We start from the raw sequence: 24,580 nt of genomic DNA, 5'->3' as shown, positions 1-24,580 counted from the left end.
TAAATGGTCCAGTCAAAAGACATAGTGTATGGATGGATAAGAAAACATGACCCAAATATATGCTGTCTCCAAGAGACCCACCTTAGAGCAAAAGACTCACACAGGCTGGAAAAACAAACTTCTGGAGGACTTTAAAGGAGAGATAGAAAGCAATACAGTCATAGTAGGGGACTTTAACACCCCACTGACTTTACTGGATAGACCTTCCAGACAAAATATCAACAAGGAAACAGTGACTCTAAATGACACACTAGACCAGTTGGATTTAATTCACATTTACAGAACATTCCACTCCAAAGTTGCAGAATATACATTCTCCTCAAGTGCACATGGGACATTCTCAAAGAGACCACTTGTGAGGACACAAAACAAATCTCTACATGTTTAAGAAGACTGAAATCATATCAATCATCTTATTAGACATTTATACCATGGAATACTCTGCAGGTGTAAAAACAAAGGATCCCTTACCCTTTGAGACAGTACGGTGGGACCTGGAGAGTATTATGCTAAGCAAAATCAGCTAGTCAGAGAAAGACAAGTGTCACATGATCTTACTCATATGTAGAATCTAATGAACAAAATAAACCAATGAACAAAATAGATCCAGAGATATAGAAGCATGGAAAAGACTGACGAATCTGAGAGAAGGTGAGGGTGGGTGGGTGGGGAGAGAGTAACATAAGAATTTATATGCTTATATGCATAACCCATGGACACATGGAGGGGATCAGTGGGAGGAAAAAGGGGACATTTGTAATATTTTCAACAATAAAGATAAATTTAAATTAAAAAAAATAGTAACAAAAAATAGAAGAAAGAATTAAGACGACGTAACATTTAAAAAACAGAACAAAACTAGCAAATGGAACTTTTTATGTGCAATTTGATTTATCTATTTCACTAAAGCTGTAGAAGACTAATATACCACATAAAGAAGGCACAAGGTCAGAGAATATTTTTATATAATAAGCGCTTTTACTTTTAAAGGAATATACTTAACTCTAAAAAAGAAATATAAACAAGAGAATTAACATTTTTATTACTATTCCTTACCAAAAAGTATCTGCAGACATGTACTTCAACCTAGTATTACAGTAATCTAATACTAACCAAGGTGGTATTTTGATAACCATTCAAATGTCCTCTTTCACAAAGTGAGATTAAAATTTACATTGTTGTCCAGCCGGGCGTGGCTCAGCGGTTGAGCGTCGACCTAGGATCCAGGCGATCGAGGTTCGATTCCCAGTCAGGGCACATGCCCGGGTTTCGGGCTGCAGCCGATCAATGACTCTCTCATCATTGATGTTTCTATCTCTCTCTCTCCCTCTCCTTTCCTCTCTCTGAAATCAATAAAGATATATTTAAAAAAAAAAAAATTTACATTGTCAAATCAGTCACAAAAGTTTGTAATGTTACACAAAATGAACACTATTGAATGCTCTAAGAGAAAATAGTTATAAATGTCTCATTAAAACTTAAACTATATGTTCACTGTAGCTTTGGTTGTAATACTAAAAGGCTGGTAACAACCTACATGTCCATCAGTAGGAAGCTGGTTAACAAGGTTATGGTGTATACTTTCAATGAAGTGTATGTAGTGATAAAGGATGAAAAAGCTCTTGAGGTATTGATACAGAATAAGTTACAAAATATAGCAAGTGAAAAATGCAAGGTATTGAATGGTTTATATAGTATGCTACAATTTATACAAAAAATATTTTAAAAAGTGTGTATATTTTTGCATATGCAAAGACTATCTTTGCATAGGGAGGTGAATGCACACTCCTCTATACCCTTTTAATTTGAAATCTTTGTAAGTATATTACCTATTCACCAAAACCCCCCAAACAAAAAAATTCAACAGAACTATAAATTCAGAATTCTTTTGAAGAGTCTTTGATATGGACATCCAAAAGTTTAAACATTTACTCATTTTAAATTACAGAGCAGCAGATTACATATACTCTAGAAGTGGTCCTAAAAGTCAATGAAATGTTTTAGCAACTATTTAGCAGTAATCTGAGCTAATTCCAGGGACACCTTTCTTTCTTTCTTTCTTTTTTTTAAAGAGTATATGAGGTGTTTGTTTTTTTAAAAATATATTTTTATTGATTTCAGAGAAGGGAGAGGGAGAGAGGGATAGAAACGTCAATGATGAGAGAGAATCATTGATCAGCTCCCTTCTATGTGCCCCCTATTGGGGATCAAGCCCACAATCCAGGCAGTGCCCTGACTAGGAATTGAACCCGTGACCTTCTGGTTCATGGGTTGATGCTCAACCACTTGGCCACACTGGCCGGGCTCAAGGGACAGCTTTAATTTGGGCTAATCTGAATGAACTCATGGGTGAAAGAAAACAAGGTATTCCATTTATAAGCCATTTTGCTTTTAAACAATTAAGACTAACAGAATGGCTAGAACTTTATTACAAAATTTTAGAACTCACAAGTTAGCTGTTCATTTTGTTCTCCGGAAATCAAATTTTCACTTAATAATAACTCACTTTAAAAATTCTTACAACTCAAGTTTGTTACACTTAACACTTATGGACTTAATTTACTTTTTGTAATCTAATGCTGAACAAATTTAGTTAGGACTGAATGAACACTTTGCCAAATGAAATCTGGGTTGGAAATATTGTTGTCATGATATTAAAGGAATATTACCAATGCCTCCACCAGCATGAGGAGGAGCTCCAAAGCGGAAGGAATCAATGTATGCCTTAATTTTCTCCAAATCTACAAAAGAACCCAAAACAAACATAATTTACCACTTTATTTAGCTTTAAAAAGGTACAAAAGCAATTATTGTTAAATGAAGAATTAAGAAAATGACTGTTTCTGAGGAGTCCTTAAAGAGTGTTAAATGAGGTATTTTCAGAATATACATTACTCTCCTAAATATATTTAAGTTGTTTACCAATTCCATGATGTAAGGCTCTCTCTGTTAACAGCTGAGGATCATGTATTCTTTGAGCTCCTGACAGTATTTCTTCTCCTCTCATGAACATGTCATAAGAGTTGGACTGTTTCTGCAGGAAAAACAAACAAACCAAAAACATCACTTTTCAAAAGTGCCTACCATTCTATTTCCATCACAAACACGTGGGGAGAAAAAAGTCTCTGTTGCATGAAGAGCAAGTTCATTTTTTCCTACAACTGATGATGTACCTGCTCCAATGAACATATGTTGTTTCTCTAAAACAGGTTAAATTAGCAAGGTTTGAATAGTAACTTCTTCTTTTCCTCTATCAGATTTCATACTCTCCTTTTCCCACACCTTCCGATATCAAATCAGAGCACCATATCTAACTTATAAGAAGTACTGCTGATTCTCATTTCACTTTATCAACAGAAATGTTTTTAAGCGGGTCACTTTTGGAACTTCAAATTATCAATTAAAATTTTTTCTTTATTTTAAAGGAAGCAAATTAAACATCAATTTACCATAGCTTAACCTATTCCCTATCAGGTTTTAACTTACTTTCCTTGTCTTTCAATAAACCAGTGGCTCTCAAAGTGTGATTCCTGGATCAGTAGCCTCAGTATTACCAGGAACTTGTTAGAAATGCAAATTATCAAGCCCTACCCCAAACCAACTAACCAGAAAGTCTGGTGATGGGGTCCAGAAATGTGTGTTTTAAAAAGCCCTCCAAGGGATTCTGATGTACACTAATGTTCGGGAACCACTACAATGGAAAAACAGTAAAAGGCCACAGGACATTATTTAGATTAACTCCCAAGGACAGAATGTGAACTCTTAGTTCAAGGTCAATAATCGATTTTACTAATGTCTGCAAAATCTAGTAATACTATTTATTATTTCTATGGTGTTTCTGCCTCATAAATCTTCAAAAAATGACACATAAAAATGATTTTTAATATAGGCTTTTAGAACTAATTTACTAGAATATTCAGATTTCACTTTGACCTCAATTAACAGAAACTAGCAGTAATCCACATAACAACATGACCATTGAAACTGCAAATTACTGTTGAAAACCATTATTCCCATTGTATAATTTGACACAGTGACAATAACATGTTCCTTCTTCCCCAAAGCAGGTTATTTAAAATCAAATTACTTACAGAATTTCTTGGGTCAGGCATGGTATAGAAAGGTCTTACAGCCAATGGATATTTATCAAGAATATAAAAATCTGTATCATACTATAAAAAGAATAAATACGATTATAATAGGTTTCTAAAAAGTTTAATAAAAGTAAAAAGAAGGCTAACATTTTGGTAATTAACAGTCCTTTTTTTTAATACATAAGTTTTGTGCTTCAAAAATCACTATAATTACACTGCATATAAAATAAGTATTCTATTTCTTTCAAGTAATATCTGTAGCCAAAGGTATTTTGCCATATTATAAATTCTTCTAATACTTAATTTTTAGGAGCTGCTGACTATTCAATCATAGATCAAATGTTCATTTTTCTTATTTGGAGCAGGGCATGTAATCTCTCCTAGTTTCTCCTACACTGAAAATTATGCTGCGGTCAACTTCTTTGATTTTCACTTTTTCCTTTGCTATTCTAGCTCATTTAGTCCTTCAGATGCATTGTATAGCTGTTTATATCAAATTATCCCAAATATCTTTAGGTTTTACAAAGAGTAACAAAAAATTTAAATCTATAAATTATTTCGGAAAAACTAACACCTTTATAATATTCATCTTCAAAAAACCTTGATCATCTTCCCAATAATTAAAGTTTTAGTTTAGATATCTAAAAGGAATTTGGTACTTTTCTTCAATGAAAACTACAATTGAAATAAATAACATTAACATGAAATTATGACATTTTTGTTAGAACACTCTGTGACCTAGATATAACTAAAAAGAAACCAATCACATTTCAACTGTTTTGACGTTAAAATTTTTTGCAAAGACTGGAGTGTAGAGGGAATGTCAACAAAGCTGACAAACTGAAATTGGCTCTGCTGAAACATCATTTTAAAGGTATAAATTCAATCTGTGCAGTTCCAGAAATACAGGTTAGTTTCCCAGGCAGTTTAACAGTTTAGAGTGCAACCAGCAGGAGGCGCTCAAGGACTGTTTTAATTTCACCACACAATTTTCTTAATTTCTTTAAACACCACACTAAGTTTAGCTTTTATTTTCTTTGGAGTTTTAGAAAATGAGATAGGAAAATAGCTTTCACATAAGAGGCAGAAAGGAAATTCATTCTCCCTCATCTTGAGGTCCTTTCTAACTAACCTGACATAGATAACACTTTGAGATACTTCAGTACAACTTAGTACAAAAATTGAGTTAAATCGTTTGGGCAAAGCCTGTTTGAAGATTTTTTATTTTTCCAAAATTAAAAAAAAAATGTCCCCCTTGGTTTTTATTTATTCTGGAATCATATTATTCTAGGAAAATTAGTCCCCTCTGCAACTGTTTAGTATCAAGGATACATTTCAGATTTAGAAACAGAAATCCAGCATATACAAAAATCCTACCTTTTCCTTTACTAAACGACCCAACAGTTTTTCATTTGGTGTACTAGGGGGAAAAAAAGATAACATGAAATTAGGTGTTTGACTAGCTTTTAAAGAGTTAATAGGGCACCTCTTCTACTTGAAGTTCTCAAAGAATAAAAAATCCAGCCAAAATACACAATGGTCTATCCTGCTCCTTTTTAAATGGCACGGATTACTGAAAACTACTTATAAGTGCACCTGATACAATGATTTAGCATTTAGTAGGTGCTGCTCAATAATATTTAAATAAAACCATAAAGAGAATTTAGGAATTCATTGATTCAGAAATAATATGGATGAAATAATTTCCTATAATCACAAATAATGAAAGTTCACTAAATGAACATAGGCTATTCTTGCCATTAAATGGTTCCACTTTAAAGTGGTCTCTCCCTTTTGTTACTCTTCATCAAAGGTTTATGAAACAAAAATCAGTATTTCCTAATCTTTAAAATATAATAGTGTTTATATAAACCAGTTAAATGTCTATAGCCAAGGGGTTGCTACTTTAGTATCTACCCTATTTAAGAACAATTTCCAAAATACTCACAAAAATACTGTCTAATTTAAAGTAATGATAGAATGGTTTGCCTTAAGATGTCATCTAGTAATGTAGGGGGATGCTTAAAATCATATATATAAACATATTTGTTAAACAAACAAAAATAAAGGATATTTTTTGAATGAAATGTTTTTAGAAAAGCCCTAAAAAATAACAATCATCATTCCATTCCGTTTTACAACCATATGAATTGCTGTGAGGCCTTAAATATTTTAACCTAAGAACACTTGAATAAAATATAAGTAGATAATAATTTCAAATCTTTATTAAACTACATAATTTGTTTCAAAATTATAAGTTGTATGATCTGAATTTAGGTAACATAATACTGTATATCAAATAAATAAGTTATTTTTATAAACTTTTGGAGATCTTAACAGTTTTCTGCCCTAGTTCTGTGTGGGGATGGATTTAGACTGCTACCTTATCTAACACCACTGATTGAAAAAGAGAGGTAACATATTAGATGACAAAAATCACAGGCAAAAGTCTCTATTTTTAAAACCTTACAAACTAGGGAAGAGGGGAGCAAAAATGGTGTTTACTGACGCTTAGGCAAACCACATTAAATCATTATTTCAGATCACACATTAAACAAAAACAGCATCATACTAAATACCCAAAAGTTAATAAAACTAAGGTTTATCAGCTGGGCAAAAAAATTGATCATTCATTAATATACTCATTCTTGCATTATCTTAAACCTAGTTACTACAGTTTTAAAAATCACAAAGACAAACCTCAGGTCTTCTTCGTCTCCCATTTCAATTCCAGCTTCCCTAAGCATAGCCAATGCTTCACAATACTCTAGTCTTAAAGTGGGCTCCAAAAATTTGAATGGCTCACATGGGAATTGTTTATTCACTGTCTGAATTTCAGTTTGAAACCTATTAGAATAATGATTTAGAGTTAATAATAATGCGTGAGATAAATGTTTTTCCCGCAAGAGGTCACTGGCAATATGTCAAAAATCATTACAATTTTTTTTTTTTATTAATACTGATGAAATAAGAAACATACATATAGCTTTTACTCTCCCACACACTTGCTACATTTTTCTTCTTTTAGCAAAGAAACATTTTAAACATTTCACAGGAGTCACTCTGTGCAATGATGAGGAAATGAAAACCTAAGTTCACAGAAGCTCCATGGTCAGCTGAGTACCTGCCAGCTGAACCACTCAGCCCCACAGACCCCCCCACCTAGCTGTCCAGAGAGTCAGTTCCTAAGTGGCCAGTTGGCAGGGACCCAAGAGCCTACTGTACATACTATTAGTTCTATGCATTCCAGTGATAACAATTTTGGAATGCAGAGGTAACTCAAAAGGAAATGTTTTTAGAGCAAAGCTCTCTGTGAAAAATCAGCCTCAGTGCAGAAATTGCCTTGGGGACTTTGAGGCTCTTCTGTAAGAGTAGCAACAGCTAAGCAAAAAATACCTGGTAGGTACTGAGTACTATCTTTGTCACATAAAATCATCTTTGAATCAGGGTATATACCAAGAAAATGTTACCAAGAAATTATTTAAGTTAAAGAATGGAGTTTAAACACTTAAAATATTTAATACCATTTCTCAATCTTATGTTGTCTGTCACCATTGTGGCATTAAAGGATTAAAACTTTCTTCCCAGTTGGTGTGGCCCAGTGGCTGAGTGTCAACCAATGAACCAGGAGGTCACAGTTCAATTCTCGGTCAAGGTACATGCCTGGGTTTCAGGCTCGATCCCCAGTAGGGGGTGTGCAGGAGGGAGTCGATCAATGACACTCTCTCATCATTGATGTTTCTATTTCTTTTTTCCTCTCCATTCCTCTCTCTCAAATCAATTAAAAAAAAAAGATTAAAATTTTCTTTATAACTGATTTCAGCTAACATTGTTAGAAATGTAAACTACCCATTTCATGAGGCATTAAAAAATCAGGTTTTTTAACTGCTATGAAGAGATATTCAGGATGTCAGTATAAAGGGAAATACAAATATAGTTAGGCTGCTCACAATTTGGTAAACATCCCCACCAAAATGAGGTTAACTAGCTGAATTGACAATGGAGTTGGATCCAGAATAGTATTTTGAGCATGGATTTTTTTTCACTAATTAACTGATCATCTAACTAGCAAGTCTATATACACACATATGTTCAATAAAAACTTAGTTTATACATTTCAATTCAAGAATTGCTTTATTCTGAAGAACCCAAACTGATCTGAAATCCAGTCCAGTTAGGGATATAAAATATATATATATTTTACCTTTCTTGAAGTCCTTTGAATATCTGTACTAAGGTGTCAGCAATTTCTTCCACAACTTCATGGTAATGGTAATTAAAAGCCATTTCAATGTCCAAACCGACAAATTCAGTTAGATGTCTGTGGGTATTAGAGTCTTCAGCTCTGAATACTGTAACATTAATAAAAGAAATGCACAATAAACAGTGTTTTAAATTTCAGAAAAACAGGGATTTAAATACAAAATTCTATTTACTAGTACTCAAATGGTACTATTTTCATATCACTATAAGGTTGGAAAGACCTTTGACAAGCCATTTGTTTCAGCATTCTCTTGGATGGCAAGTTCATTACAAACTCCTACAGTCATGTAGTAAAAGCTGCGACAAACGTAAATTAATGAGACTCACAAGAACCCTGAGGGAATACAAGATCCTGAGGTGCCTTCTCAATAATTAAAAATATCCAATATAGTGAGTTCTCAATTTTATTAAAACTTGATTCAAGCTAAATGAAATCTGTATAAATGAAGCAACATTATACATATTTCAGCCATTACCTCAGTCCAGCTCTTATCCTCACTGCACTTTCTAGTCTTCCTGACTCTAGCCCTGTTTCAGCTTTCCTTCATGCTCTCATAATTTAATCCTATCCTATATTTCCCATTTCTTCTTAATACTAACTAGTCTTTTTTAAAGAAATGTTTTTATTGATTTTTTAGAGAGAGAGGATGGGGGGGGGGAGAAACATCAATTGGTTGCGTCCCGTACGCACCCTGACTGGGAACCGAATCCGCAACCTGGGCATGTGCCCTGACCGGGAATCGAACCAGCGACCTTTTGGTGCAAGGGACAACGCTCAACCAACTGAGCTGCACCGGCCAGGGCAATATTAACTAGTCTTTTTATTTTCTCCCATGCTCTTAACTCATCTTGCTTCTTCTGACTAGAATGCCATCTTCGTTGTCTTTATCTCCTATTCCATCCTTAAAGCCCATTTCAGTTTGAATTTTCTTTCATGGTGACTAGCAAACTCCATCTTTTTCCTCTTTTTTACACAACCTATACCACATAATTAACATCAACCTGCTGGTTCTATAGCACAATCAGATTATTTGCTGTGAAAATCAGTTGATTATTCCCTATGGCTGCTATATGTATGCAATGTCTTATTGTGTCTTGGGAGCAGGGACAATATTTATTTCCTTATCACTCAGATCATGGTCTGCAAACCAGCAGCATCAGCAGTACCTGGGAGCTTGTGAAAACTGCAGAACCCCAAGTCTCACCCAGATCTCCTGCATTTTAACAAGATCCCCAGGTGATTTGTGCGCACATTAACTTTTGAGAAGTGCTGGTTGAATCTTCTTTTATGTACAAGGTACCTAGCACAAGGCCATATATGCAGCAAGTGTTCAGCAAATAATTGTTTAATAGATTCAGAAAATTAAGACACTTAATGACCTTGCCAGTTTCTCTATTAACAGGTATTTAATTTACCTTAAGCTATCAAAAAACTTACATATATAAACTAACTTGGTAAGTTTTAAAGAATGAAGTAAAGCTGTTTTTTGCTTATAATTAGCTTCATAAAAGAATCTGCCTCATGATTATGGGACCGTGCTTGACTTTTGGCAAATATATCTTAAAAACCATGTTAATATAATCTATTAAATCCAGACATTTGTTAGTAATTTCTAATGGACTTTAGCATATTATCAATACTAAGGACAGTACAAATAGTAATAGTAAAAAAGAACAGCTTTGGAATAAGATCGGTAGCAAAGTATACAGAGGCACATTTATAAATTTACAACAGTAGTAAGGAGCTATCAAGGACAACAAAATAATTACTTGGAGGATTATAACTACTTGTTCTTTAATATTGAAAAAGAGCTGAAAGGACAGTCCAAATGGGAGCTAATTCTATTCTAATTACACTTAAGTATAATAAATAATATACTTACATATATTTCAGAGGGCACATATCTTCAAAGCATGCATTTTTATTTATTTACTTGTATTTATTTTTTTAAGTTTCTTTATCTTTATTGTTGAGAATATTACAGATGTCTCCTTTTTTCCCCCATTGACCCCCTCCACCCCACCCCCAGGCTTTCCCCATACCAATGTCTGTGTCCATGGGTTATGCTTATAAGCACGTAAGTTCTTTGATTAATCTCTCCCCACCCACTCCCCACTCCCCGCCTTCCCTATGAGATCCCTCAATCTGTTCCAAAAGAATGCATTTTTTTAAAAAAATATATATCTTTATTGATTTCAGAGAGAGGAAAGGAGAGGGAGAGAGAGATAGAAGCATCAATGATGAGAAAGTCATTGATCAGCTGCAGCCCACAACCCAGGCATGTGCCCTGACCGGGAATCGAACCCCGATCTCCTGGATCCTAGATCGATGCTCAACCGCTGAGCCACGCCTGGCCGGGCCAAAAGCATGCATTTTTAAAATGAGATAGTCTCAAGATACAAGTTTTCTTCAGCATTCTTCTGCAGGCATGTATGATTCTAGTCACATGAATGATGCTCAACTGTTTAAAGAACTACTGAAAATACAATTTTGGGGGGCAATATCTAAGAAACATTGTCATTTTTACCTCAAAGTCTAGTGTTTATGTAGTTAGTATATAAAAAGATTTAAGCTTTAAAAATGTCTATGTAAAATGTGTTTCTAGCCCTGGCCAGGTGGCTCAGTTGGTTGGAGTATTATCCCGTACACCAAAAGGCTGGAGGTTTGACTCCTGCTTAGGGAACATACCTAGGTTGCTGGTTCAATCCCTGGTCAGGGCATGTACAGGAGGCAACCAACTGATGTTTCTCTCTCACTCTCTCAAAAAATCAATAAAAACATATCCTTGGGTAAGGGTTAAAAATAAAATAAAATAATAAAATAAGATGTGTTTCTAAAACCCTAACTATGGTACAATTAATGAATTTTGAGAAAACATTAACTACCAAAACCTTACCTGGTCCAATACAGAAAACCTTTTCAAAATCAGCACAAATACACATCTGCTTGTACAGCTGTGGGGACTGAGCCAGATACGCATTATTTTTGAAATATGACACAGTAAATACATTGGCTCCTCCTTCACTGGCAGCTGAAATATAAACATTTATGTTATTATAATCAAATGTAAGCGTATCAATGCAAACTTCTGGTAAAAACAGTTTATACTTTTGATTCAAGTACTTCACTTAAAACAAAAACCACCACACTAGAAAATCAAAAATTGCAGAGAAACCATAGTCTATATATGTTTGATACCTGATTCAAAACAGTTTACAGTTAGAAGAGATTTGCTTCTTTGGCTATACCTTCATTTTACTTCTTTGGATATATATGTTCCCTTCCTGCATCAATTTAAAATCTATTAAAGGTACTTTAGAGTTGTAACAATTTTTTACAAAGGAAAAAAAGATTGTCTTAAGGACTTTTTTAATTATCAAGAATTCAATGTTTAATTTTTAAATTTTCAACTAAATGCTATTAGCAACTCTAAAAAGGGTAAAATGATTAAGATAAGGTTCTCATATAAGAATAAGAATTCATGAGATTTTTCCAATCTGCAGTATTTAGTATTAGTTTTAAATGCAGTTTATACAAAACAAAATTGCAGTGTCAATTTAAAAAGAAACCTACATAATGAAGTAGTTCCTGGTGCAACTTATATGACAACAATCTTGCTTTGCGTGTTACTGTCTCACTTTATAATCACTATCACATAATGATTTCTGAAATAAGGGGATGTAGCATTACTGATGTTAGTGAGATGTGACTGCTGCTATACAGCATAGTTTTTGAAATAAATAGTCTCAGAGCAATAAACCTTAAGGGTACTTGAGATCCTCAAATTAAAAACAAAACAAACAACCAATAGGAAGCAACTTGGGGGAAAGCAAATTATTTTTAAAAATTAAGAGAAATATCTTAAAGCATACCTGAGATAATTTTAGGAGTCTGAATCTCCACAAAACCTTTGTTAATTAAAGTTTCTCGGAAAAGATGGCAGATGCCAGACTGAAGACGAAAGACTGCCTGACTAGTTGATGTCTATAAGATAATAATAAAATCTAGTTAAATCAATTAGACACATGAAGGAAGTAAATGATACCTCCTGGGTGGTGCAGGGCTTAGTAGAGAACATAACGCCCCATCTAGAATGCTAGCTGATACTGCCATGAGGGCCCAGTATTGCCAGATTCATCTCCAACATTTTAAGGAGAGCTATATAGATCTAATGTGAAAACTCCCATTTTCCAATGGTGGTAATAAAATAAAAAAATGTAGGCCAAAGACTAATAATACTCTTTGGGCCACATTCTAGAGGCAAAACGAATAACTTGTGTGAATAGCATAGGTAAATACAGTATTATGTTTAATTGCCGTGGCCAAAATTATGAAAACCCTGAGATTTCTAGGCAGTATCAAGAGGAGTTTTGATTACTGCTAGCCTTTTCTAAATACTACAAATTAATATGAAAAAGGTAAGAGTAGACAAAAAACAAATGATCACGGGAAACACAGGTGTACTTGATAAGGGCAGGCCTGTATGACTGCAGAAAAGCTGGAAAGAACCTGTAAGGTGAAAGAATGTAAGCTTTAGGTGGAATATGTCATGTATAGGAGAAGGATGTGGTCGAAACATTAAGAAAGAAAGATGACATTGGTTTTACTACAGTGACGAAACCACTGAAATCTTTCACTTGCAACCAAGCTAGAAAGGAAAACAGAAGCCTAAGAGATTACTATATAAACCAAAGGGCCAACTACTTATTATTGATTCTATGCTCAGATCAAATTCAGAGGATTGAGGCATTAATTACTAATCTTTACCAGGTTTTTCTAAAATCTGCACATAATCTGGTTCACAGTTTTGTAGTGATATTAATGGTTATTATGTTTCCACTTGCTTACTAACTTGCCTAAAACAGGTATCACCTGGAAGCAAGCCCTTTTACTGGCTTCATGTTCTTTTGTCTTTTTAAAACGATGCAAGTCAATATCCTGTGAACTGTACTACTTGACTGTTCTTGTTGCCTGTAATTCTTTTTTGGGGGAGAGTCAGTCAGAAAGGTAAACTTTCTTGTATTATCATACTTACACATAAGCAAACGACACTCAGTTCATGAGTCTGAGACTGGTATGTGTGTTATCCCTACCCCCCCCCTTGATTTTGGCATAATCACGTCACTTAAAAAATAAATGAGGAATACCCTAAGATCAATGACTCTGTTGTCTAATCTTGTATCTTGGTTAACAGTAGCTCTTCCTTCCTAAAAAAAATAAGAAAGAAAAACAGATTTTAATAATTTTTTTTCAGAACAAAAAACACTTTTAGAAGACATGTTTACTTTTAAGTGACAGATGTGTTTATGTGTGTTAATATTATGCCCCAATCTGGATTCAAAAAACAAAAAGCAGGGCTAGAGAAAAGTTACTGTTAAAAGAGAGAGAGAGAGGGAGGGAGGGAGATGGAAAGAAGAGAAATGAGAATAAACAGGGATTAATGCTTTTTTTTCCATCTCCCACCCCCAAAAGCCTTGCCTCATTACTGAGACATTAAAGGAATTAACCGTTTGCACTGTCACTGATTCCCTGATTTTACCTGCTAGTTAAAAACTAAGGAAACAGATAAAAGCCAATAGAGTAGTAGTTTTCACTGTATGTTCTGGACACCAGTGAGACACTTTCAGGGAGCCCACAAGTCAACATATTTTTCATAATACCTTTTCATTTTCATTTTCTCCTGACTATATTGAGGAGTCTTCCAAAGGCTTCACAATATATGCTATCATAATAAAATTAATGCAGAGGCAAACATGAGAATCTGTTGCCTATTAAGCTAGTTATTACAAAGATCTGTGGATGCATTTATATTATTGTTACTTATAATAAACTAATAAATATTAAAAATTTTGTTTTAACTTTTAATCACTGCAAATATTGACAGATATACCTACAAAAACAAGAGCCTGTGAGGTCAATTATTTTTATTTTTTAAAAATATATCTTTATTGATTTCAGAGAGAGGAAAGGAGAGGGAGAGAGAGAGATAGAAACATCAATGATGAGAGAGTCATTGATCGGCTGCAGCCCGCAACCCGGGCATGTGCCCTGACTGGGAATCGAACCCTGATCGCCTGGATCCTAGGTCGATGCTTAACCGCTGAGCCACGCCCGGCCGGGCGAGGTCAATTATTTTTAAGAGTGTAAAGGGACTCGTAGATCAAAACATTTGAGAACTGCTGATGTAAGAATAAACTTAAATAAGCTCGGATCAACAGGTACCCTTCATATAAAAGTAGGGCATCAGATTTTCAATGTTTTGTAAACTAAACATACAGAGGAAGCATAGTGTTTCAAAAGTATAATTTTTACCTCTTCTCCTTCCACCTCAGGCCGAATGGCATCATCCAGCTGCAGGGGCAAACGGGGTTCAGCCAAACTGATCACATAAATCTGAAAGTGAGAGATTACCAAAGAGATCATGAAGCACACAAAATTTGCTATCCTTTGCTTTAAAAAAAAAAAAAATCTACAACTGACTTAAACATGAAGCAATATTTGCATACATTTTTAACTGGGGATAATAGTATTTCTTGCCTACCTCCCTGGGTTGTTGAAACACTCAAATGAGATAACATATCTACAAATACTCACCAATGTGATAAATAAGTAATAACTGGAGTTGAGGGGTCTGAGTTTAAGGCCTCGCTTTGTCACATAAAAGCTGTTGTTAGGGGAAAATCACTTAACCTCAGAGCTTTAATATTCTACTGTGTAAAATGAGAACTGCAGTAAAAATCAAATGGAATAATGAATATAAAAACACTTTGCTCATTTGAAGGAGCCATTAACAAATGAGTTTTTATCACTGTTAACAGTACTTAGCCATTTTTACCACTAGAACTAAAGTCAGTCCAACTTTGCTATACCTCTCCTTCCTTTTCTCATTCTTTTCCTGAATATCCCTTTCATTGCCTTCTCTCATTGATCATGTTGTATCTCCTTTCCTGCTGCTCTCTTGGTTGGGAACACCATAAGAGGTGTTAAAATCCATCAATATCCACTCACACTAACTTCACATTTTAGTGTTAAACAGCAGTTAGGTCCATAATGAATTAGCTACCCTCAAAAAACATATTACCCTATCAATTATTCCCAGCTACACCTGCAAAACCTGCTAAAGCACAAAAGAAAAAATTACTTAGTTAATTCAGGAAATCATATTCTTCTAGCTGATAGATCACATTTAGCATTCAGCTGAGACACTTCAAAAAAAGTGTCAGAAGGATACTCCAGACCACCTCACGGTAAAATAGAATTATTTGTCACCACCTCCTATATGCAAGTTGTAGCACTTCCCTCTGATGACTTAACAGAAACTTGATCTGCAGTGCAAAGTTGGAAAACTAGACTGCTACTTCTTTTATTTTTAAAATTATGTCGTTTTATTGATTTTAGAGAGGAAGGAAGGGAGAGAAAGAGACAACCATTGACTGGCTGCCTCTTGCATCCCCCATACTAGGGATCAAGCCTGCAATTGAGGCATGTACCCTAACCAGGAATTGAACCTGTGACCACTTGGTGCATGGGGCAATGCTCAATGAACTAAGCCACATCGGCTAGGGCTTTTAAAAATTATTTTTATAACCAGTAGAAATTCATCGTCTCCTTCACTAGGTTGTGAGCACTCTGATCCCCAGAACCTCACGCAGTGTTTGGCACAAAGTATATCTCCAGTAACTAGTGGCTGAATAAATAAGTAAATAAATAGGTCACTGCTCATTATAAGATGCTATTTAGTATAAAATATTTATGCTTTGTGAGATACTTTATAATTATTTTTATTGAGGGAAAATTTGTCTCTAAGCTCTTTGGGCTTCACATTTATTAAGTTTACAATAAATGCTAGATAATCAGAATGTTTTAGAAGTACATTTGCTCTAGTCACTAAAATTTTATTTATTAAAGTACTGAAAAAGATACGTTATGTTTGCCTTTACTAGGTTACAGACTTCCTGGTGAGGTTGGTTTAAAGTGAGACTTGCATAAAGAGAACAAAGTAATTTGGCAAGTTAGGTCAATAAAAAAATACAAGATGTTCTAAGTTTTGAAGAGTTTCATGATAATCAATTCCAGTTAAATAACCTTATTCCCAAATAAGTGTGCATGTCTGAGTCTAACTTTCTGCATCTGTCTGTCAGTCTGACTGCTCTATCTTATATAGGCTCACAGGGTGTGTGCATGCACGTGAGCCTATGTAAGATAGAGCAACCAGGCAGGCTGCTTAAGAGAACTTCAATGATGCATTTTGTAGATACTAACTAGGCCTGGACTTGAGAACGGCAGGTTCAAAATTGCCGGGTTGTTTCAACAGTACTAAATATATGTGAATTCACTTTTAAAAGACTTACAGTCTTTTAAAAGCAATGAAAATGAGCACTTCTAGTTTTTATGTCTGAGCATAAAATAGATGTGAAATAAATCTTGTATGAAAAGAAGTTATTGCTGGAATGTAAGACCAATATGGTATTGTCTCTTGATTTTTCTATACTGTAAAATATCAGAAATAAAGTTATAAGAAAATATAATGATTAAGAACTAATGTAATCAATCAGTGTTTAGGAGTACATCATCATAAGAAAGTTCACAGCAAAACAGGTTCATAATAGTGAATAAACCTTTTTTAATGCATTACATATTTTTCCCTAGGTGACTGGTGGGTTGTTTGCCAAAATGGCTGCCACAATTCCTCCTGCTCCTGTACACGTCCTATTCCAATGATGTTGCCTCTCCTAACATCAAAAGGTGGAATCTATTTTCTTCATCTCTTAAATCTGAGTTTGGCCATGTGACTTTTATTGACCAATGAAATTCTTAGCAAACATGACACAAGCAGAAGCTTGAAAAGTGTTGGCATACTAAGCTTTCCTCTCTTGCTGCTGAAACCATTCTGGTACCATACCAACAAGCCTGAGCTAGCGTGCTAGATGAAGAGGGGCCACAGGAAAAGATGTTCCAGAAATATCAGTGAGCCCAGTTGATGACACATGGAGCAGATGGCGATCCAGATGGGCCAACCCTAACTGCCCAATGCACAGAAAAGTGAGCAAATAAATGTTTTAAGTCACTAAGTATGGGATGGTTTGTTATAATACAAAACCTAATTGATTCAGTAATCAATTTATAAATCTCAACATTTTATATAAACTTTAATTATTAAGCAGATATAGATTTAGCATGAAGAGTTATAAGAACTACTCAAATCTATTTCCGTACACAATTTTATATTTTGAAAAAAGTTACCTTTTGAACATGTAACTCTACATCTTGCTGCGTACAGCTTCCAATTTTCTGATTCACTTTTCTCACAACACCTTCTACATCTACAATGCTCTCTTTGTTGATGCTGTCAAAAGAAAAAATTCCCAACTTTAATCATCTCATCAGAGGTGTCAGAACTCATTTGGTGTTTCAACAGTAAAGCTGAATATATTAGACGCTTCTTTAATAGAGTAAACCACTTGAGATAAACCCAGTCTATTTAACAATAAGCTATTATTATGCAGCACACCTTGTGAAATTCCTTGAAGAGATGATTTTCTAGATGCCATCATTTAATTACCATTTATAAAATATTCTGGATATAAAGGGCAACAGAACCAGAATGGAGCCATGAATAGTAGGAAAAGTCTTTCAATTATTTATTAAAGAACATTTCCCTCCCTATAGTTGAAATTTACTAAGATCAGCATTTCCTATAACAAGAAACATTGGCTTCAATAAATGCAACTACTGGTAATGCAATGGAACTAAATAATAGAAGAAGGTCAACTGAAAAGATTTCAAGGTGATAAAAGGACATTGGGGTGCTGCAATTAAATCCTCATTGCCCACAGAGTATAAACTGTCACTGATTGGATTTATGGCAGACAGCCTATTGGATTGTGTAACCTCATTTAAGAATGTCTATATGAAAGTTAATATACACTAAGAATAAAATAAATGCATCTTCTGGGCAGTTTAATGTAAACTTGAAATTTGTACAAAAGACAGTCAAATTCTGAAATAGAAAATTTATAAAGTAGCTTATTAAACTCACCAATTGATTATTTTTTTATCTCTCATATATAACCAAGAAAGGGTGTAATCCAAAAAGGTGGTTTCCATACAAAATGTACCAGTTTTACTTTGTGTTTATTCTCGTACTGATAGAATGTGTACCAATACATTTGCGGAAAAAGACAAGATTTAACTTTCAGGTCTTGGAGAGTGATGTTAGCATCAACTCATGTGTAACAACCAATTAAAACTCTCATGTGGTAACTGGAGCTGCAGAGTGAGGTGAAAAAAGAAGGAAGGAAAATGCAAGTGTGACAAGTGGGAAAGAGTGGATTTCCTGGGCAGCTAGAGTAATAGAAATGGCAAACGTGTACATATGAGGAAAATCTGCCCTGGACTCCCTGTTTATCTGCTATGTCATAAACCCTAGTTAACTTTTGTATTAATCTCTGATGGTTCAATTCCATACCCAGAATCAAACGAAATGAATGATCAGAATATAAAGAAAATGAAACAAAAACCAAAGATGTAACTCTCATAGTAAAAATTCCAGTTATTCTAATGAGGTATTGAGTCTTTCCTTCGTAGTTACGGTGCTATTTGACAAGATTCCAGGAATCCAACAATGCTAATTTTATAAAAGAGAACATCACAATCCCTTTCACTGAACATTTTCTCAGAGCTGGGAAAGGATCAAAATGAGGATAATATAAGAAAAATGGTGAAGAAAACTTTTTTATTTCACTTTGCTGCACTGCCTAAAATTTCATAGTGTCTGTTAACCACCTTTAAAAAAAAACCCAATAGTACACACATCTCTTGCACTTTCATTAAGTCTCCTGACCTAGGGCTACACCTAATATCTAACAATCTTGTGTACTGAAGAAACTCACAGTTTACTATGGTAGGAGGCAGTAGGTGAACAAAGGTAAGACTTCTCTGAGACCTAAAGGGATCAAAAGGCTTCAGCTTATTGTTAAAAGGGCTTTCTAATACTAGCAGTCTAATGTCACTGCATCTTTCTTTAATGTGACTGCTACCTACCAGTTACCCTATCTGTTTGCATGAGCAACTTGATACTGGAGTACATATTCAGGCCTTGTGAGAATTCTGCTGCCCATCTTACACGTTTCCATAAGGAAGGTTTTCTCTTCGTTACTGATCAGTGTATTGCTTTGCTGAGTAACCTAACCAGTCCCAACTAGAGGTCCACCCTGCTATATTCTACTATTCCCCTGGCCACCTTGGTTCTCTTACCTCACCCTCTTTGACTCCCTAGAGGGAGGCCCTTCAGACAGTCTTCTTCAAGCCAACTCAAATTAAACACATCTACTCTCAAGAACTGAGTACTAAGCTAGTTTCTTTCCAGAAAGAAACTGGAATATGGTAAAGATACCCTGCCTAAAGCTAGCTAAGGTTTCAATGAAAGAAAACAAAATTTTCTCTTCTTTCTCCCTCAAAAAGTACCAGACGATTCATTTTATCCACGAACTGAAACTTGGAATTAGGTCTACCTTTAGTACTTCATTTAGTTCAGTAGTAGTACGTGCTAAAATACCTGATCAACTAGATTAGAAAACAACCACTATTTTAAACATTGTTGTTTTTTTTCTAATACTACACAATTCACAAAAGTACTCCAGAAAACCTGACCTATTTCTTAAACTAGGGCCAGAGTTAAACTTCTATTATCACAAATTTGTCTACTGAATCAATTAGAAGAAGGTAGGATTAACCAAATATAGAGGACGCTTATAACACACTGAAGACCATGATAGAAGTCTAGGTTGAAGAATAGAGAAGACATTAAAAAAATTTATCAGAAGAGAATGGCATTAGAAATGCAAGGAAGTAACATGCTTCAAAAAGGAGAGAACAATTAATATGTCAACTGTAGGATTAATACAGATATAGTGTTAATATAGATATAGATAATGTGTCAACTAAAGGGCTGAGTAGCTGTCTCTAAACATTTTTGGTAATTACATTATAGATTATACTTACTTATTATTAAAAATTCCAATGCTAAATAAACATATATATTTAAAAGTTCAAGTCCCCCATTATATATCCAACCCCTCTTCATAGAATCACCGTTTACTATTTGGTCTATGCGCCTCCTCATTTTTTCTCATTTGCAAAAATTATGGAATGCTTCGTAAATTTTCTGTCATCCTTCTATAGTAGTTTTGTTCCTTTTCTCTGTATTTTAATGTTGAAGAAGCATAGTTTTATATATTTATAGCCCAAATGAAACTAATCTTAATATATATAAATACCTAAAAACTATCACTATTCCCACATCAATTTTCTTTTATGTTCCATTTCCTGTGTGAAGTACTTTACACATATACCATCTCGCTTAAACTTCACAAAGGCCTGAAAAGTAGGTGTTACCACCATTTTACAGTTGAGAAAACTGAGACTAAAAGGTCAAGTAATCAGTGTAAGATCACACAGCTAGTAAGATCATGTACAGATTATTATACTAGAGAGTTGTCAGACAGAAAAATTAGCACCCGATTTTAAATACGCAAGAATGTATCATCAGCTCACTTTGAAATAATACATTCTCATTCTTAGCAGCTCAGGAGCTGCCAGATTCCATTATAGTTTGTGTGAAAGAAACATGAACAAACAGGCCCTTCATGAATAGTTTTCAAAATGTCCAAGAATTGTGCTACCTTCTTTAGTAATGCTGATACATCTTGATGTCTTGCTGTTGTTGCCAGCCTCAACAGAAATTCATCAGAATCTTTGTATAAGTCAACATGAAGTTATTAAAGTTACAGTTAACTTAGAAGAATTAATCCCATAAACTGTCTAGAATTTTGACACCAGATGCTAGACCTACTTTTAAAGTATAACTTTATCAAAGTTTCAATACAAATGTTGAACTGCACGGGGCCAAATACAGTTCTTTCTCTCCTACAACAGATAACTGCCTCTTTATAAGCCATCTAGGTTCAGAGTTGCAATCCACAACAGTACAATTACCTAGATTATGTTTACCAACTTACCCACACGATGCTCAAGGGGCACCCACATGCCCAGCTCCCTCTGGGCCGCAGCCGCAGGTGACACATACCTGCACGTCTACCATAGCACCGGTAGCACGTCTCTGCATGCAGTTGGTTTCCTATTTTTACCCTCTCCCCAAATTAAGTTCCTTGTTGTATGTGTCAGTGTGTAACCAAGCACAGCAAAGTGCTTGTACCAGAGCAGGTGCTAAATAAAACTTCTGAATCAATGAGACTTCTGAGTATTTTGATATTTTACAATTTTAAAAGTTAATGTAGCAAACTGAAATTTTAATTTACCACCTAAGTAAAATACTTATTTTTATGTAAAAGATCTAAAAGGGAAAGAAAACTAATAAACTTGTATGTAGCTAGGTGACTCATTAGAGAATGGGAAAGATATTTGTGCCTCATCAGCTACCAATAAATCCCTTAACCACTATGACTAATACGAAGAAAAAATTTAAAAATACAAATACCCTGAAAAAGTCCTTTTTTCAGAATGCAAACCTTTCTATGCTGGGAGGGAGACATGTTACATAAGCACAAATAACAACATATAATTTTTAACTTTAACAACCGCTATTCAATTAACTGTAGTCCTTTATAGTAGTCACTATAATATAGCTTTAAACTTCAAAAACTTGCATTTACCTTCACTGTAGACCTTAATAGAAGTCAATACAAAAAGGCTGCCTGGGCTGCCTTAAAAAAATTTTTGTCTTTATAGGACTCAACCATAACTAGCACAGATTACTCTGTTGATAACTTTAAAAATGGCAGTAGATAAAAAGGATGACTTCTTGCCTCAACTCAAACACCAGCTACCAAATATTAGAAAATTAATGTCAACATAAGATGGGAATCCAGAAACACATGCCTGGAAATGTATTCCATCTTCTTGCCTCCAGACAGATTTCATTTAAAGATCTCAAACCATTTTGGATATACAATTAAGGATCTGCTCTTAAAGGTCTCCAGGGAATGAATTTGCCATCCTTCCTATGTAAGTCATTTGGTTGCTTCGTTTTTATATGCATTCGACCATGAGAAAATTGATCTTTCCAAAAGATTAAAATAATGTGCTGAAGAGTCCTGTGGCATTTACATCCAATTGGTAAGTCAACTTTTCAGATTAGTACAATGATGAATTGGCTATTCCTAGGAAAGGTAATTTTGGGAAAAGCAACCGACCCCACAATAGGCTCTAAATGTTTTTAAGGCAGATAGTCAAGAGCTATAAACTGCTAGTAGTACAATCTAGTCAGTAAGGCAAAGATAAGAATCTTAGATTTAATATCTAAAGTAAATGCTAAAATAGCTATCTACTTAAGATATTAAAAGTGACCTCATGTTTTGCCTTTTAAATGATTAGAAAACCCCAGCTGGAACTATCTGATTTGATATTTTTAATAGTGGAGTCCTTGCTTTATTCCACCTGGTATATGGCCAGAGGGAATAGAGTTAAATGTAGGGCCTCATGGAATTAACATATAAATACCATTATTTCTCCCACTTTGTTGTGTAGGAAGTTCTCAATGTTTTAAATGTACAGTGTCTTTGGGTAGCACTAGTTAAAATGGAAACACCTTGAGAATAAACAGTCCTTAGGCACTGTCCTAGTACTAAAGATAAACATTTCATTATATAAAAACTGATCTAAGACAGAATGAAAATTAAATGAGGATAGAAATGGCCTTTTTTTCATGAACATATTTCTACCTATGCTATTTTCCAAACCAAAGATTCTGGCAGAATGGTTAGTTGGCTCCCTAAGCTGCAGGCTTCTCAAAGTAAACGTCAGTAAATATTCATTTGAATTACCTCACGCTTCACTAGTCCTCAAATTTCTGAAGAAAGTTAAAAACACCTACAAGTAAGGTGTTTTTGCTTTGCTTAAACAAATAACAGAATCCACCAAAATTTATATGTTGTTTTTCATGTGCTATTTTTAATCATAATAGAAGTGATAATATACTAAGTGATGGAATTCAAAGTGTTTTCCAAATTTTTCTTTTCTAATTCTATTTACACTCAGAAACTAAGGGATAAAGAGGAATAGATCCTGAAGAGGTCAGAGAAACAATGAAAATGGGCAGCCTATAAACTTCTATTTTCATGATAAAGTACAACATATTCTATTGGGCCAGCTGAGGAATAAAAATCAATTGGTGTGTCACAAATACACAATATACTCTTTAACCTCGGTGTTAGGGTTACTGCATTAGGGGTCTATGGGGCAGGGAAGTGTGCAGGGCATTCGCAGGGCAAGAGAAACAGAGAGACAGGGAACAGTGAGTAAGGATGCAGTGCGAGTAGTTCTAGGAATGGAACTGAGGTTGCATGAAGTCAAAAGGAGACAGGAAAACTAGGAGAAAATGGGGATATTGGTAAAAAGACTAGAAGTCCTGATGAAATCTGACAGAAGGTTAGGAGGCAGGAGAGAGGGAGAAAGGTGGGAATCACAGTTAGAGAGAATGAACCACTGGAGTTTAAAATGTAGTCTGAGGGGCAAAAACCAAGCTGTGGCCACTGGAGAGAGCAGTTAAAATAATGGTGAAGATAGTGGAGGAAAATGAAGGAATGTTAAGGCCCTGGTGTTCCATAGACACTTGAAAACATTTAGAATGAGAGGAGCAGAATACTATCAGCCAGAAAAACAAAATAGTTTCCAGCCAAACGACCTATTTTAGTGTTTGGGCTTTTCACAAACTCAGAAAGCTGGATCTTCTCTTCATTTACTCAACATACATTACTGTACGATTCTACCTGCTGCCTATCCAAACCATTCGGCCTTTCCCCATTGCTATCAGAGCCCCTCCTGTTTAGTAATCACTCTTCACCTTGCCAAGTGCTCTAAGGGAAGGTAAGATCATCCCAGCTCCAGAGTGTGTCTAGTGTTTAGTCCTAGCCCATTTGAGAATTTACTCCAGATTGGCGTTGTCATTTCCCCAAAGTTCCTCAAGAGAAACCTGGATGTCAATTTTCATGTTCCTTTTCTTACCCCCACACACAAGAAGTTAGCAAATAGATAAGACTCTTACGTTTTTACCTACTCACTGGTGAACACCATTATCTCTTTGAAGAGTATAGTCAGTTTTGCTATAAATTTTTTTTGATAATGTGAATTATTTCCAACACAATTCATTAATCTGAACATAAGGAGAAGTTTGTGTTTGCCTATGCCAGATTTCATCAGTGAG

General features: G+C 34.8%; 1 protein-coding gene across 2 annotated transcripts in view; it reads right to left on the bottom strand.

The window, feature by feature from the left end:
- DARS1 (aspartyl-tRNA synthetase 1) overlaps window positions 1-24,580 on the bottom strand; it is a 53,602-nt gene that overhangs the window by 4,324 nt on the left and 24,698 nt on the right. The window contains exons 5-15 of one of the 2 annotated variants that reach the window (XM_016205136.2): window positions 17,602-17,704; window positions 14,671-14,751; window positions 13,506-13,565; window positions 12,231-12,342; window positions 11,255-11,389; window positions 8,299-8,446; window positions 6,795-6,941; window positions 5,472-5,514; window positions 4,092-4,172; window positions 2,923-3,034; window positions 2,670-2,741 (exon numbers count right to left, since the gene is read on the bottom strand). In XM_016205136.2, coding sequence (XP_016060622.1) covers window positions 2,670-2,741; window positions 2,923-3,034; window positions 4,092-4,172; window positions 5,472-5,514; window positions 6,795-6,941; window positions 8,299-8,446; window positions 11,255-11,389; window positions 12,231-12,342; window positions 13,506-13,565; window positions 14,671-14,751; window positions 17,602-17,704 — 1,094 coding nt within the window. The remainder of the gene's footprint in view (window positions 1-2,669; window positions 2,742-2,922; window positions 3,035-4,091; window positions 4,173-5,471; window positions 5,515-6,794; window positions 6,942-8,298; window positions 8,447-11,254; window positions 11,390-12,230; window positions 12,343-13,505; window positions 13,566-14,670; window positions 14,752-17,601; window positions 17,705-24,580) is intronic. The other variant, XM_016205137.2, reaches the window with a different exon arrangement.

The sequence above is a fragment of the Miniopterus natalensis genome, chromosome 8 (assembly GCF_054644295.1).
Source record: "Miniopterus natalensis isolate mMinNat1 chromosome 8, mMinNat1.hap1, whole genome shotgun sequence".
NCBI classification, from domain to species: Eukaryota; Metazoa; Chordata; class Mammalia; order Chiroptera; family Miniopteridae; genus Miniopterus; species Miniopterus natalensis.
Note: the sequence above shows the minus strand (reverse complement) of the source record. Positions and strands in the feature narration are given on the sequence as shown.